The 16,535-nt window shown below is 43.8% G+C and overlaps 1 protein-coding gene across 1 annotated transcript in view; it reads right to left on the reverse strand.

Annotated features, from left to right (window-relative positions):
- Positions 1–16,535, reverse strand: part of TNK1 (tyrosine kinase non receptor 1) — a 30,738-nt gene that overhangs the window by 7,579 nt on the left and 6,624 nt on the right. The window contains exons 2-7 of the mRNA XM_060684693.2: positions 9,069–9,256; positions 7,224–7,297; positions 3,209–3,403; positions 2,179–2,331; positions 1,618–1,886; positions 531–657 (exon numbers count right to left, since the gene is read on the reverse strand). Coding sequence (XP_060540676.2) covers positions 531–657; positions 1,618–1,886; positions 2,179–2,331; positions 3,209–3,403; positions 7,224–7,297; positions 9,069–9,231 — 981 coding nt within the window. The 5' untranslated portion in view covers positions 9,232–9,256. The remainder of the gene's footprint in view (positions 1–530; positions 658–1,617; positions 1,887–2,178; positions 2,332–3,208; positions 3,404–7,223; positions 7,298–9,068; positions 9,257–16,535) is intronic.

Below are 16,535 nucleotides of genomic sequence, written 5' to 3' on the forward strand. Positions count from 1 at the left end.
TCTAGCCTGACCCCTCAAACACTGCCAAACTGCCTCTAGATAGCAGCCGTCCTCAAACCTTTCCCCATTTTTATGCCCATTTTATGGATGAAAAAAAAATCAAGCAGAGGTTTTTTTTAATACCCCGTTGCCCGGCTGCCATCTTGACTTTTTTGCCCTCTCCTGGCAAAGCATTTCCACCCCTATCGCCATATCGGAAAGCACGCGGCTTCTGAACCGTTCCCATTCTGGCCCATAGCTGGCCGACCCGTTACCACCTCCCGAAGTTTTACAGGTGACAGATTAACAGAGTCGGAAGGCACCTTGGAGGTCATCTAGTCCAACCCCACTCCTCCGAAGCAGGAACACCCTACACCATGTTCCAGTCTCTTCTGGAAAGCCTCCAGGGATGAAGCTCCCACAGCTTCCGAAGGCAACTTCTGTCCCATGGGTCGATTGAGGTCTCGGACTACAATTCCCATCATGCCCCAAACAGGCTTCGGGCTCTAACCACTAGGCCACTAACCATCCCCCTCCCCTCTCGGTCTCACCTGCCTGCCCGACAAGCCCACCCAGGGCTCCTCGCAGTAGGAGAACATCTCCCAAAGGGTCACCCCGAACATCCAGACGTCCGAGGCGCTGGTGAAGACGCCCAGGCGCAGACTCTCGGGGGCACACCTGCAAGGGCAGAAAAGGGGGGGGGTGTCAGTCACCTGGTGGGGCTTGGGGGAAGCCCCCACCCCAGCTTACCTGGGAAGGGCAGGAGGGGGTGGTTCAAATAAGTTACGCTGGTGTTAAAGTGAAGGGGTCCTCGGTTTACGACCACAATCGAGCGCCCAATTTCCTTAGCCATAGAAATTGGGGGGGGGGCCCCTCAATTGCAGTCGTAAGTTGAGGACCACTTGTACAAGTAGTCCTCTACTTACAACAGTGACCGTTCAAAGTTACAACGGCTCTGAACAAAAGTGACTTCGTTAACGACCATTTTTCACGCTGCAGCCTCGGGATCAAAAATCAGACGCTTGACAACTGACTCACATTTATGACCGTCGCAGCGTCCCGGGGGAGGGGGGTCACGTGACCCCCCCCCTTTTTGGCGACCTTCTGACATGTGAAAATCCACGGGGGGAAAGCCTGATTCACGTCACCACCGGGTGACTCGTTTAACAACGGCCCCAGTTCGTTTAACAAATGTCGTAACCGTGAGGCCAAGCTCACTGAACACGTCTCACTTCGCAACATAACTTTCGTTGTGGTCGTAAATCGAGGACTGCTTGCATAAACCACCAATCCTTTAGCACGGCTTGAAATATAAATCAGGATAAATGGAAAGCGGAAGAAAATTGGCAAGCCGAGATTCGCTCTTTAAGCACAAACAGACCATGATTTGCAAAGGGGTTAGTTAGTAAGAGGTTGATAGGTGCGTTTCTCTGCTCGGGGATCCCCCCCATCATTTTACCCCTCCCAGCCCAGATCTCCCCCATAAATCCTGGCGTGGTACGTTCCTTCATTCAGGTCTTGACAATATATGGCAAGGCGCTAGTCCTCATGACCTCTGAGGGTTCACCAGCCGCCTGAGGAGATGGGGTGTGGGGGGAAAGAGGTGGTTAAATCCTCCCCCGCTTCGGGGAGACTTACCAGGCAAACGGGATGCGCCGATGGGCGGACATGACATAGCGGTCACTCTTGCTGGACAGCGGGCGCATCAGGCCAAAATCGCCAATCTTGGCGTGGTCCTCGGAGACCAGGAGGATGTTACGGGCGGCCAGATCCCGGTGGACGAAGAGCTTGGACTCCAGGTAAGCCATGGCCCCCGCCACCTGCACGGCGTAGCTCCAGAGCTGGTGCAGAGGGAAAGGCGGCTGGAGCCGGTCGTAGAGCGAGCCCAGCGTGGCCAATTCTGTGACCTGCCGAGAGAAAAAGGGGTTAACTCCCACGGATCCGTCGCCTCGTCTTCTGAACCCCCCAAAATAACTCGGCAGAGTTATTCGGACCTTCCTGGTCTTCAAACCCAGGAAAAGATTGGAAGGAGACTAGAAACGTTAACAGAATATCAGTTGGAAGGGGCCTCAGAGGTCATCCAGCTCAACCCCCTGCTCAAGGAGCAGACCTTATGCCATTCAGGCCAATGGTTGTCCAATCCTCCAGTGTGGGAGCCCCCACCACCTCCGGAGGCGGGTCCTTGGCCTTCCCCCTTACCATCTTGAGGGGCTGGGTGAGCACCACGCCGTGGAGGCGGAGGAGATGGGGGTGATCCAGGCAGCACATGGCGTTGACCTCATTGAGGAAGTCAATCAGGGCCCCCGGGTCGGAGGAGATGTCCGAACGCAGCGTCTTCACGGCCACCGGGATCTAAGAGAGGCAAAGAAAGGTCGGCTACAGGCCGGAGGAGACACAACGCTCGCTGTCTCGGGGATGCCAGAGTCAGATGAGGGGATCACCTCTTGGTCTCCTTCCAATAGTGCAGCTTTATATGGGGAAAGTTCTAGAAAGGGCAACCTGTGCGAAATACAGTGGCCGGATTACTGACCGGCACAAGAATCCAGAATCTCATGATTCTGGTGGGCTGAAAGATCTCTGTTGGCTGCCAGTTGCCGATTGGGCCTTCAATGGCTCAGCATTGGATCACCTGGAGGTGCCCTTTCCTTCTCCCAATATTCCTGGCTATTCTGATCTGCAAAAGTCTTTCGGAAATACAGGGAAGGTCCTTCTCCTGGTGGGGGGGAGCTGGGATGCATAATACTCTCTCTGACAAACTGCAGCGTCTCCCCCCCCCCAGGACAGACATTCCTCGATTTACGACCGCAATTTCTGTCGCTAAGTGAGACGTCTGTGAAGCGAAATTTGCCCCATCTCACGACCTTTCTCCAGTTGTTAAGCGAATCCCTGCGATGGTTAAATGAGTCACATGGTCGTTTAAAGCGACTCGGTTTCCCTCTGGGCTTTGCTCGTCCCAAGGTCGTAAAAAGAGGATCGCGTAACCCTGGGACGTTGCAACGGTCATAATGAGGAGTTAGTGGCCAAGCGTCTGAACTTTGGACACGTGACCGCGGGATTGTTACGATGGTCATTAAGTGTGAAAAAACGGTCGTAAGTCACTTTTTCCAGTGCCGTTGTAAGTCGAGGACTGCCTGTAACGACACGGGCGCCTAGTTCGGCCAGGCGCAGGCAAAGAAAGCCAGGGTCCCTCTTGCTTAGCAGCAGACGGACCAGTGGGCCAGGTGCTTACCAAGGCGCCACCAGGCGCGTGCCACTCAGCGCGATGCACCACCCCGAAGCATCCGTCGCCCAGCCGCTCGCAGATGTGAAGGTCCCACTCGCTGATCAAGCATTTGAGGGAGGCGTCCGTGTCCAGCCGGGAAGGGGCCGGGGGCTGGGGGTTGGGGGTCTCTTCGTTTTCTGGGCTTCGCGCCCCTGTGAACATCTGGCAGGGGCAAAAAATAAGAGAAAGGGGCACGGTGGCACCACTGCCTCTGGCGATCCCACGAAGCAGCTGCCCACGGGAGAATTTAATGCCCAAATCTTGACAGCTCTGGGCCACTGAGAAGAGGCAGGAAAACGTCACTAACAGAGTCGAAAAGCAACATCACGACACAGGGCGTCCTTGAGTTGTGACCGTCATGGAGGCTGTCTGCCAAGGGCATAAATTGTAATGAAGGAAGGGAGGGAGGGAGGGAGGAAGGAAGGAAGGAGAGAAAGGGAAGGGATGGAGAAACGGAAGAAGGAAGGAATAGAGAAGGAAGGAAGGGAGGGAGGAAGGAAGGAAGGAAGGAAGGAAGGAAAAGAAGGAAGGAAGGAAGGAAAGAAAGAAAGAAGGAAGGAAGGAAGGAAGGAGAGAAAGGGAAGGGATGGAGAAATGGAAGAAGGAAGGAATAGAGAAAGAAAGAAGGAAGGAAGGAAGAAAGAAGAAGAAGAAAAAGAAGGAAGGAAGGAAAGAAAGAAAGAAGGAAGGAAAAGAAGGAAGGAAGGAGAGAAAGGGAAGGGATGGAGAAATGGAAGAAGGAAGGAATAGAGAAAGAAAGAAGGAAGGAAGGAATGAAGGAAGGAAGAAGAAAGAAAGAAAGAAGAAAGGAAGAAAAAGAAGGAAGGAAGGAAAGAAAGAAAGAAGGAAGGAAAAGAAGGAAGGAAGGAAGGAAGGAAGGAGAGAAAGGGAAGGGATGGAGAAATGGAAGAAGGAAGGAATAGAGAAAGAAAGAAGGAAGGAAGGAAGGAAGGAAGGAAGAAGAAAGAAAGAAGAAAGGAAGAAAAAGAAGGAAGGAAGGAAGGAAAGAAAGAAGGAAGGAAGGAAAAGAAGGAAGGAAGGAAGGAAAGAAAGAAAAATAAAAAGAAAGAAAGAAAAAAGGAAGGAAGGAAGGAAGAAAGAAAGAAAGAAAGAAGAAGAAAGGAAGAAAAAGAAGGAAGGAAGGAAAGAAAGAAGGAAGGAAAAGAAGGAAGGAAGGAAGGAAAGAAAGAAAAAGAAAGAAGAAAGAAAGAAAGAAAGAAAAAAAAGAAAGAAAGAAAGAAAGAAAGAAAGAAAGAAAGAAAGAAAGAAAGAAAGAAAGAAAGAAAAGGTAACTTGACTTGGAACAGCTGACATTTCGCAAGGAGTCCTTTAACCCCATCGACATCCACATCTGTCTCTCCCGGGTCCTTGGGAAGGAATTGAGAGGGGGATAAAAAGGCCAAATCGAGTCTCAACATCTGGATGACTTTGAACGCCACTATAATAATCATACAGCTTCCATCCCGCAGTGACAGCTTTAACATCATCAAGCAACCACATCTGCCTATCCTAAGGTTTTTGGGAAGGGGCTCCATCGGTAGACAAATATGCCAAGCCCAGTCTGAACATCTGGCTCAGTGTGCAACTAACCATAATAGCGAGAGGCGCCTTGGGTGCAATCCCAAAACATCTGGAGCACCCCTGGAACACCATCGGCATTGACCAAATCCCCATCGGTCAATTGCAAAAGGCAGCTTTGCTTGGGAGAGCTGACATCCTTCAGAGATATCTTCAAACACACCGTCAAATGACATCTGTCTGTCTTAGGGGTTTGGGAAGGACTCCAGAGGTGGATAAACAGGCCGAATCCAGTCTGAACATCTGGCTGATTTTGCAACCAACCGTAATAATAGAGCTTCCATCTTTAATGGCCGCCCTAAGTCTTCGGAGAGGGGTGGCATATAAATTGAATTAATTAAATTAAATTAAATTAAATTAAATTAAATTAAATTAAATTAATACCATCAAACAACCACATCTGTCTGCACAATCCAAAGCGCACTGAAGATGTCTCCACGAATGGGAACGAAACGCTTGCAAGCACATCACCAAACTCAGAGCTCAAACCAACAACAGAACATCTGTCTCACTTAGGGGTTTGGAAACGTCTGGAGAGGTGGATAAAAAGGCCAAAACCAGTCTCAACATCTGGCTGACTTTGCAACCAACTGTAATAATAGAGCTTCCACCTTTAACGCCATCAATCAAACAAATTCCAGGTGTTTGGGAAGGACTGGAGAGGTGGATAAAAAAGGCCGAATCCAGTCTCAACATCTGGCTGACTTTGCAACCAACTATAACAACAGAGCTTCTCTCCTTAAGGTCATCAAACAGCCACATCTGTCTATCTGAGGAGTTTGGGAAGGTGGGTAAACAGGCCAAATCCAGTTTGAACATCTGGCTGACTTTGCAACCAACTGTAACAATATAGTTCCCACTCTGAATGCCATCACACAGCCACATCTGCCTCTCTTAGGTATTTGGGAAGGTCTGGAGAGGTGGATATAAAAAGACCGAATCCAGTCTCAACATCTGGCTGACTTTGCAACCCACCATAACAACAGAGCTTCCCTCCTTAAGGCCATCAAACAGCCACATCTGCTCATTAGGGGGTTTGGGAAGGAAAAGAGAAGTGAACAAAAATATAATAAAATCCAGTCTGAACATCTGGCTGACTTTGCAACCAAGCATAATACAAGGGCCCACCCTTAAGAGCCATCAATCAGACACAGCTTTGGGAAAGTGGGTAAACAGGCCAAATCCAGTGGGAACATCTGGCTGACTTTGCAACCCACAGAGTAATAACAGAGCTTCCCTCCTTAAGACCATCAAACAGCCACATCTGCCTATCTTCGGGGGTTTGAGAAGGACCGGAGAAGTAAACAAAAAATATAATAAAACCCAGTCTGAACCTCTGGCTGATTTGGAAACCAGCTGTCATAAATAAAAATATAGCTTCCATTCCGCAACGATGCCTTTTATTTAACGCATCAAAGGAGCACATCTGCCTATTTTTAGGAGTTTGGGAGGGCCTCCAGAGGTGGATATCAAAGACCAGTCTGGACATCTGGCTGGCTATAAAACAACCGGTAACAACCACAACAAGCTCATCCTAAACTTCCTTCCAAACGGCAGGCAGGAAGGGCATATTTTCGTCGCCAACCGAGCAAAGCCAGCCGGCTTAACTTGTTCCGGTGCCCTCCAGGTGTGCAGCCGACGAAGATTCGCGGGAAGGTCTTAAAGGCAAGGAAGAAGACGGCAGACACGGTGCCGTGTTTGCCGCCAGTATCCGCGGGGGGACATGACAAAGTCATGAGGTCACACGGCTCAAATGACAGCGGACGGGGTTTGGCTCCCTCGCCGTTGCCAATGCCACCGTTTGCGTTACTTGCACAACGCGGTGATGGGTGGAGAGTCCTCGGGGCTGGCTGAGGTTGGCTGTTTGCTAGAGGACGTTTCATGGGCCAAGTAGAGAACAGCATCAGTGCTAGAAAGGAAGGGTAGCGGGGAAGTTGCATTTCTAGTGTAGGGTTTCCTGCCTAAGCAGGGGGTTGGGCTAGAAGACCTCTAGGGTCCCTTCCAACTCTGTGATTCTATTCCTCAGTTGGGTCATGAAACGTCTGCCAGAAGATCCCCCCCAAACTCAGAAAGCACCCACAGTCCTCCTCCTCCTCCTCCTCCAACCCCACTCCCTTCCAGCACTGATAATGTTCCCTAGTTGGGTCACGAAACATCTGCAAGAAAACCACCAAGCTCAGAGACCCCCCCCCAGTTCAAGGCTACAAAGATTCTCCTCTATTGGCAAGTTGGGGTATCACTGCCCCCCACCCAACCCCACAAATAAATCCACTTGTCTTTCGCTTCCCCAAATCTGTCCCGGGGAACAGCCGGATTCCCACCGTTGCAGAAATCCCAGGGCGAGCGTATTATACGAAGCCACCCACCCGGCGTGTGTCTTTGAGGGAGGGTCCCCGGCGCTCACCTTATAGACCCAGGACTTGGGACGCTGGCTTTGACCCCTCCGGCGTTTCAAGGCCTCTTCGAGCCGCCGCTGACCTGTAAGATAAAATTTCTCAGTCCAGGGAAAAAACGAATTCGAACCCAAATCAAGGATGCCGGCAAGACTCTTTTGCCTCGATGGGCGACTTAAGGGGGCTTCGTGATCTCTTGGAAATGATTCCAAATATAATATTCCTTTCTATAGGTCTGGGGTCATTTTTAAGACTCGTGGACTACAAGTCCCAGAATTCCTCAGCCAGCCATTTTTTCCCCACACTTTGCTGAAGTCAAGATATATTACATCTACTATCGCATTCCCACCATCTATTATTAAGAAACTTACTCTATGGGGGGAAAAAAAAATGTGATAAAGTTGTCTATTTACATTTCTTCTTGTCCTGTCCGTGTTGAATTCTGGGTAAATCTTTGCCGGCTGAGGAATTCTGGGAGTTGGAAGTCCACAAGTCTTAAAAGTTGCCAAACTTTTATTAGGAAGAACTAATAGATAAGATTTTAGAATACGCTGAGATGGACAGATTAACAAAAGAAATCAAGGAAAAAGAAGAGACAGAATATTATAGAATATGGAATAAATGGTATAACTGGCTTAAGACTAACCATAAAGAACAATAACTATTAGGAGAAAAAAATAGAAGTACAAAATAGTGATGTCCGGAGTGGAATAAAAATGTATATAATATGAAGGTAGAAATGTATAATCGTAATGACATAACTAAAATGGAAAAAAAAAAGGAAAAAGGAAAAAAAAAAGAGAAAAGGAGAGGAGGAAGATGGAGTAATAAATTAAGATAAAGGGGAAGGAGAATTAAAGTAATAACTGGAAGACCACTATGAAACAATGCTTAAATATGAAAAGTTATTTATATGTTGTATGTTGTGTAAATGTCCAATATGTGTTTTAATAAAATTACAAATTAAAAAAAAAAAGTTGCCAAATGAAGGGAGGGAAGATGCTATTTTTATCCACTTGATAGCCATTCTCGGAAAAGGGAGAACTTTATATCCAATATAAATAGACCTTCGTCCCTTTTGAACCCCTGTATCACACCCAGCTTTTTCTTTCTGCTGCTTCATGAGGACTAGAAACTTTGGAAGCCTTGTGAGAGATGGCATCACTGATTGCAGACTCCTCCGTTACAGGCATCCTCGACTTGCAACCGTTTTAGCGACCGTTCAGAGTTTACAAATGGCGCTGAAAAAGGTCACTAGCGACCGCTTTCCACACTTGTGACCCTTGCAAAATTCGGACGCTTGGCAACGGACTCATATTTATGACCGTCGCAGTGTCCCGGCGGGGGAGGGGGGCGGAGGCTGTCACGCAATCCTCTTTTTACGGCCATCTGACCAGCGAAGTCCACGGGGGAAGCCGGATTCACGGAACCACCGTGCGACTCACTTAACAACCGCAGTGATTCACTTAACGACGGTGGCCAGAAAGGTTGTAACACAGGGCGAACATTCACTTCACCGCCACCTCATAAATTTTGGGCTCTGTTGTGGTCATAAACTGAGGACTACCTATTTACTTACTTACTTACTTACTTACTTACTTACTTACTTACTTACTTACTTATTTATTTATTTATTTATTTATTTATTTATTTATTTATTTATTTATTTATTTATTTATTTAAAACATACTTTTGAACTCTGGTTTCATCCTCCTTTTGTGCCGTGCACCCTCCCCAGTCTTTCCTTCCTGTACCCCATGAGGACTAGAAACTTTGGAAGTCTTGTGAGAGGCGTCAACTCTGAGCAGAAATAACGCACATTACCACGCATCACAACCCCACGCTCCCCGCCTCACCTGGGCGCCCCAGGCCGATGCGGTCCAGGTCGAAGGGCTTGACGTAGTCAAAATGGCTGGGACGGGTGACGTGAAGCTCATCTCGGATCCTGGTGTAAAACTGCTCCAGTTGGATTTCGGTCAGCAGCTGCAGCAGCCATTCGGTCCCGTCGTCCGGCGCCATCGGGGGGGCAGGGGTGGGGGGGCGGCTACGGGGTACAGGAGTAGACAAGCCTCACATTAGGGGGAAAGCACAAGGAGGAATGCCCAAAAGTCAGCCAAGAATTTGTTGCCCAGGTCAGATTAACTGGTTGCCAGAAATATATATATTTTTTAAACAATTCTTCTCCTGCTAGAGGCATGCAGCTTGGCTCGCTGGCTAGAGTGATCTCTCTCTCTCTCTCTCTTTTTAGTAGATTTGTGGTCTGCCCACAGATTTGCAGAAGTGAAAACTATTATTTATGACTTTCTCGGGTTGTTTTGCAAATACGTTGCGCCAGAGATAAATTCCTTGTGTGGGTAACCACACTGGGCTAAAGAGTTTTGTATTCTGTTCTGTTCTATTCTCTATATACTATTCTCTGTCTTCTGTATTTTCTGTATTCTATGTTCTATTTGGATCTGTTCTGTGTTTTATTTTCTATTCAATTCAATTCTCTATATTTTCTATTCTATCTATTCTGCATTCTGCATTCTCTATTCTCTATTCTATTTTATTCTATTCCATTCCATTCTTACTTATTCTATTCTATTCTACTCTGTTCTGTTCCATTCCGTTCCATTCCGTTCCGTTCTATTTCTATTCTATTCTATTCTATTCTATTCTATTCTATTCTATTCTATTCTATTCTATTCTATTTTATTTCTGTTCTATTTCTGTTCCGTTCCGTTCCATTCTATTTCCATTCTGTTCTATGCTATTCTGTTCTGTTCCGTTCCGTTCCATTCCTATTTTATTCCATCCCATCCCAGTCCAGTCCAGTCCAGTCCAGTCCAGTCCAGTCCAGTCGTCCAGTCCAGTCCTGTTCTGTTCTGTTCTATTCTATTTCTGTTCCATTCCGTTCCGTTCCATTCTATTTCTATTCTGTTCTATGCTATTCTGTTCTGTTCCGTTCCGTTCCGTTCCTATTTTATTCCATCCCATCCCATCCCATCCCATCCCATCCCATTTCATCCCAGTCCAGTCCAGTCCTGTCCTGTCCTGTCCTGTCCTGTTCCGTTCCGTTCCGTTCTGTTCCATTCCATTCCATTCCATTCCATTCTATTCTATATATTTATTCCATTCTATATTCCATTCCATTCTCTTAGCTGTCATCTTCCAACGGTGAGGAATTACATCTCCCATTGCCGTGCTTTTGTTAGAAACTTGCCGTCTATTTGCCCTTACAGTTGGAAACAGTTTCTAGAGTGTGTTATTTGCATTTTAAGTCCCGGAAAGCCCTCGTAATCGCTGGGAGGGGGACGGGTCTAAGGTTCTAAGGCTAAGGAATGAATAAACAGATGCCCTCCTCCTCTTCTCCAGATAACGCTAATCAGCCAAAGTGGAAATGTCCGCGTGCAAAAGGGATCGCTGGGGAAGGGGCGTCAGAGGGGGCGGGTGGGGGTGTCAAAAAAAGTCAAAATGAACCCCCTCGGAGCCCCTGTCTCTTTTTTAACAGAATAACAGTGTTGGAAGGGACCTTGGAGGTCTTCTAGTCCAGCCCCCACCTCAAACAAAAGATCCTACGCCATTCCAGACAGGTGGCTGTCCCATCTCTTCTTAGTAACCTCCAGTGATGAAACAAACACCCACAACTTCTTGTCAGATGTAAATGCCTTATTCTCCAATGTGTAAATAATGTATATATGGAACATCAGAGGTTAACTTATTCTTTGGACTTTAATGTATTCATAACTTACCACTCCCATTCCTAGCTCCACCCCTTGTATATATAAGGAGCCACCCTCACCATTCTTGCTGCTTCTACCTTGAATATTCGGTGAATATAGAATGCCTATCATAATTAAAAAGAAATATATTTAAAGCTCTAACTCCTATTATCTTTATTGAGTCTGATCCTGAAAATATTGCAACAAGTTGGTAGCAGAGGATGGTTAATTGACTCAATAAGTAATTAAAAATGTCAAAGAAAGATAGGCCCAACACCAGGGCCTACAGCAAAGAAATAGAAACTGATCAAGAGATGATCAACGAATCCACCAATGCGATTTCGAGAGAATCCGAAGAATACACCACTGAAGAAGAAGAACTAATGAGTGAAAATAATGACCAGAAAGAAATCGAAATAGAAAATAACGAACTCAGGTCAGAGATATTAAAGATACTAAAAAGCCAAAAGAATGATGAAAGTCTCATCGCGGACCTCCAGGAGATGCTGAAGAACAGCGGAGCAGCGAGAGAGAAAAACGTCATCAAAGAAAAACCCAAAGATCAAAAAACCGTAAGTGAGATGACTACTGAGAAAATAGTTGTTAAAAAGAAAAGATGTGATCCCGCGCGAAATTTTGAATGGCAGCCATCTTGGTTTCAACGAACTTCAAAAGAGAATGGAGCAGAGCCAATCAAAACGCTCAGTTCAAAATTTCTGGCGCGAAAAACACTATCAGACGAAGAAAGTGAGAAAGAAGTCTCAAACTCTTCAGATGATCCAAAATCAGAAAGTGAAGACGATTTAACAAAATCTCAAGTAAAATCAGCAATGAAAACGCTTTTTGCTGCTTTTGGGCCAAGACTGAAAATTACCAAGACATCTACGAAGAAGCAAGAAATCAAACCGGCGACTCAAGACCTGCACGCTCCCATCCTGATTTCGAAAGCGACAACGCCCGAGCCCAGAGAGCCATGCCGATTTCGCCCTACACCACAGACAAGATCGAATACCAACGCACACAAAAAGAAGAAAAGAACCGTCGCCACCACCAGAACCCCAAAAACCGAGCCAGAGACCGACTCATCTGAGGAGGAGCGGATCGAGAGAGCTGAAAGGGAGAGAACCTTCCACGACGCCACCAAAGAAGAAATGAGCAACGCGCATGTGCGAAACTACGTAGACGACCCAGAAGGACTTGAACTGGCCAGAGAACCGCGCAGACTCATTGCAAGCATCCCAATGCCGTTCTGTAATTTCCTGCACTTGAGAGATCACGGACTGCCCCAGGTTGTAAGTAATGGACAGAATAACGTAGGTAACTTACCCAGTGACTTCCCAAAACTTAGAATTGATGGCATTAATTTACAAGAGTGGTATCAACAGCTTCAGGTTATTTTCATGAAAGAAAATTTACTATTCTTTATAACTAGCCCTCCAAGAAGACCTTGGACTTTAAAAATAGATTGTTTACATCATAGAGCATTTTTCATAATAATATCTAGCGTGTCTCCTGCAATGTATCATAGCATCAAACCAAACCTAACTGTATCAGAAATAATTCAATGCATGTTTAATCTATTTCACAGCGATAGCGTAACTACAACCACAAGAATGTCTAAGGATTTCTTTTCCTCTAGAGTAAAACCAGGGGTTTCTATAAGTGAGCATTTGATAAATCTAAACAAAATAAGAGCTGAGCTACAATTGAGGGGGGAAGTGATTTCAGATCAAACAATGAAAAGTGTTATTATCAATTCACTTGATCCATCATGGGATAGCTTTATGTCACACTTAGATACCATTAATTTGGGATATTTATCCATAGAAAGTCTATCTAACAAATTGATAGCAGAAGACAATTCAAGAAAAAATCGATCCAGTAACCAAACAGACCACAAACCTTTTAGGAAAGTAGTCTTTCAAGATAAACATAATGAGGCCTTTAGATGCTACAATTGTGGATCCAGGGAACATAGTAGAAGAGACTGCCCCAAAGTCTCAAGAGAGAGACATAGGCCAGAATATAGGAGCAAATATAATTACAGACAATCTTCCACAGATAGACACGAATATAGAAGTCCACCAAATTACAAAGAAGGTAGAGGGGGTAGAGAAAATTCAAAAGAGAGGAAATCTGGGTCACTGAATGGGCTAAATAAACAAGACAGCACCAGAACACAGCAGGATGAGAATAACAATTGGCTTATTGATTCTGGTGCAACAAATCACACCACCAACAACAAAAGTATATTATCTTCATTTATAGAAGATAAGTTTGTGATAAAGGTAGCTAATCAAGAAAAGGTTCAAGTACTAGGCAAAGGAAATGTGACCTTGCCTGGTCTAGGGAAAATAGAGGGGGTATTATTAATCCCAGAAATACCTCACAACATACTAAGTGCCATAAAATTAAGCAGAGAATCTGATATCAATATAGTTTTCTCAAAGGGGAAAACAACTATAGAAAAGAACAAAACAAATGTAGGTACTGTAATGATAAAAGGAGGTCTACCCTATCTGATAACTAAAGAAAGATGTTTACATAACATTGATTCAAATATGGAAGATTGTATTGAAGCAGATGATGAAAATGTCAGTAACAGTAACAATGATGAGTGTAGAATAACTCATGATCACAAAAATACATACAAGGAAAAGAAACCAAAAATAGGTAAACCAATTCATGATGAGTGTGCTCACATCTTACACAGGAAGTTAGGACATGCAAGCTTTCCTGTAGTACAAAAAATGACTGAACACGCAGAAGGTGTCAAAATAAAAAATTGTGAAAATTATTTGGAATGCTCAGTATGTAAATCCACCAAACTAAAAACCAGTCCCAGACCAAAAAAATCTAACAGATCAACTAACAATATTTTTGATTTGGTACATATGGACTTAGTTGGTCCATTAAGTCCCTCAATTACCTATAGAAAACGTTACTTCTTAACAATAGTGGATGACTACAGCCGATATGGTTTTGTTTACACATTAAAGCACAAGGATGAAACATTTCAGAAATTTAAGGAATTCTACAAACGTATAGAAACACAACATAATATCAGAATAAAGCAAATTATGACAGATAGGGGATGTGAGTTCATGTCTAAAGAATTCTCCCAATGGTTAAAGGATAGAGGAATGTTACATTTCACGTCCAATCCTTTTTCTGCATTTCAAAATGGAGTTGCAGAGAGGAAAAATTCCACACTACAAACCATGATTAGGTGCACATTAGAGGATGCTGGTTTAGGCAAACAATTTTGGTCAGAGGCATTACATTATTCAAATTACACTCAAAATAGAACCTGGTCCAGTATTGTGAATAAGACACCATATGAGGTGATGTACAATAGAAAACCCAAATTATCACACATGCACATATTTGGAGTCACTGCAGACGTACACATACCTAAACAATTGAGGAGAAAGGGAGAAAACGTATCCAGGAGATTAAGATTCATGGGATACGAAACTGGAACCAAAGGGTACAGATTTATTGATAGTAATAACAAATTTATAGTATCCAGAACAGCTGTGTTCCATGAACAGGCCAATTGGTCAAAATTGCACCTTAATGAAATATTTCCTAATAAATGTAAAGATACGATATCTTGCGAGGAAGGAACAACAGAAAATCAAAATATTAACAAAAGTAAGAACAAAACCAAAACTTGGACTAATAGTCAGCATAAAATAAAGACAGACACATTAACAAAAAAGGAAGCTAGATATTTGCATGATAACCATAGCAAGCCTGAAAGAACTATTAGAAACAATAGAAACCAAATACCAAATAAATACAAAGATTACATAATGCATATGAATGGAGAACAAATAACACCTAACACATATGAAGAAGTATTGAAACTTCCACATAAAGAAAGAGAAAAATGGGAACTAGCTATGGAAAAAGAGATGGAAAGTTTACAAGGATTAAATGTATTCACACCTGCGATCGCACCTAAGGATAAAACAATTATAGGTACCAGGTGGATTTATAAAATTAAGAACTTAGAAGGAGGCAATACCTTATACAAGGCTAGACTAGTTGCACAAGGCTATGCACAAAAATACCCAGAAGACTATACTGATACATATTCACCCACAGTGAGAACAGAGAGTGTCAAAACAGCCCTTGTAGTAGCATCTGCACTCAATCTGGACGTATTCCAATATGACATACAGACCGCATACTTACATGCAAAATTAGATAAGGAAATATATGTAAGAGCACCACACAGTCAATACACTAATAAGAACGAAATTTGGTTATTAAATAAGAGTCTGTACGGATTAAAGCAATCCGGCAAAAGATGGTACGATTGCTTGGTAAAAGTACTTAAGACCATGGATTTCAACGCCACCACTGCAGATAACTGTTTCTTTGTAAAAAAAAGTAATGATCATATTGAATTTGTATTAATTTACGTGGACGATATTTTATACATTGGAAAGCATAAAGAGAGCAGGGAAATCTTTGTAAATAAGTTAAATGAACATTTCTCACTGAAATCTCTGGGTAAAGTGAATAAATACCTTGGTGTGCAAATTAACAAAACTAAAAGGGGATTCAAACTTACACAGAAAGATAAAATCATCGAACTCCTAAACAAATGTAACTTAAATAATGCCAAAACCTGTGACACCCCTATGCAAACTGATTTTCTTAGAAACACTGATGAATCTTCCCCTGAGTTTAAAGACAACACATTTTACAGATCAGTTATAGGTTCACTCCTTTATATATCTAATTGGACTAGGCCAGATATTGCATTACCTCTCAATCTACTGTCAAGATATGTTAGTAAACCAACCTTGTATCATTGGGAAGCTGTCAAAAGAATTCTAAGATATCTGAAGGGTACATTAGATTTTTGTTTAATGTTGGAACCCAATAATGACAGAGAACCAAAAATTACTTGTTATGCTGATGCAGATTGGGCTGGTGATACATCATGCAGAAAGAGTACTTCTGGTTATGTTTTTCTATTGAATGATTGTCCAGTTTACTGGTATACTGGTAAACAAGAACTAGTAGCCACTTCTACTACAGAAGCGGAATATGTTTGTTTGTCCAAGGCTGCAAATAACCTTGTATGGTTCAATGATCTGATCACTGATGTTTGGAAGAAACCCACTTTACCATTTATTATGCATGAAGACAATAAAGCGGCCATTGAAATATCCAGATCCGATGCAATTGGACAAAGGTCCAGGCATATTGATATAAAGTTTAAGCATGTGAGACAACTGTCTCAAGACGGATTCATTAAAGCAATACATTGCGATACTTCTGAACAATTAGCTGACATATTAACAAAACCCTTACCTTCTAAGCAACACAAATATTTAACTTCTAAATTATATGTATTATATTGTCCTGAATCAGAATGTAATTGGTGTTGTGTAACGAACCGGCATTTAGAGGGGGATTTGTCAGATGTAAATGCCTTATTCTCCAATGTGTAAATAATGTATATATGGAACATCAGAGGTTAACTTATTCTTTGGACTTTAATGTATTCATAACTTACCACTCCCATTCCTAGCTCCACCCCTTGTATATATAAGGAGCCACCCTCACCATTCTTGCTGCTTCTACCTTGAATATTCG

The sequence above is a fragment of the Pantherophis guttatus genome, chromosome 4 (genome assembly GCF_059756535.1).
Source record: "Pantherophis guttatus breed Tessera chromosome 4, ASM5975653v1, whole genome shotgun sequence".
NCBI classification, from domain to species: domain Eukaryota; kingdom Metazoa; phylum Chordata; class Lepidosauria; order Squamata; family Colubridae; genus Pantherophis; species Pantherophis guttatus.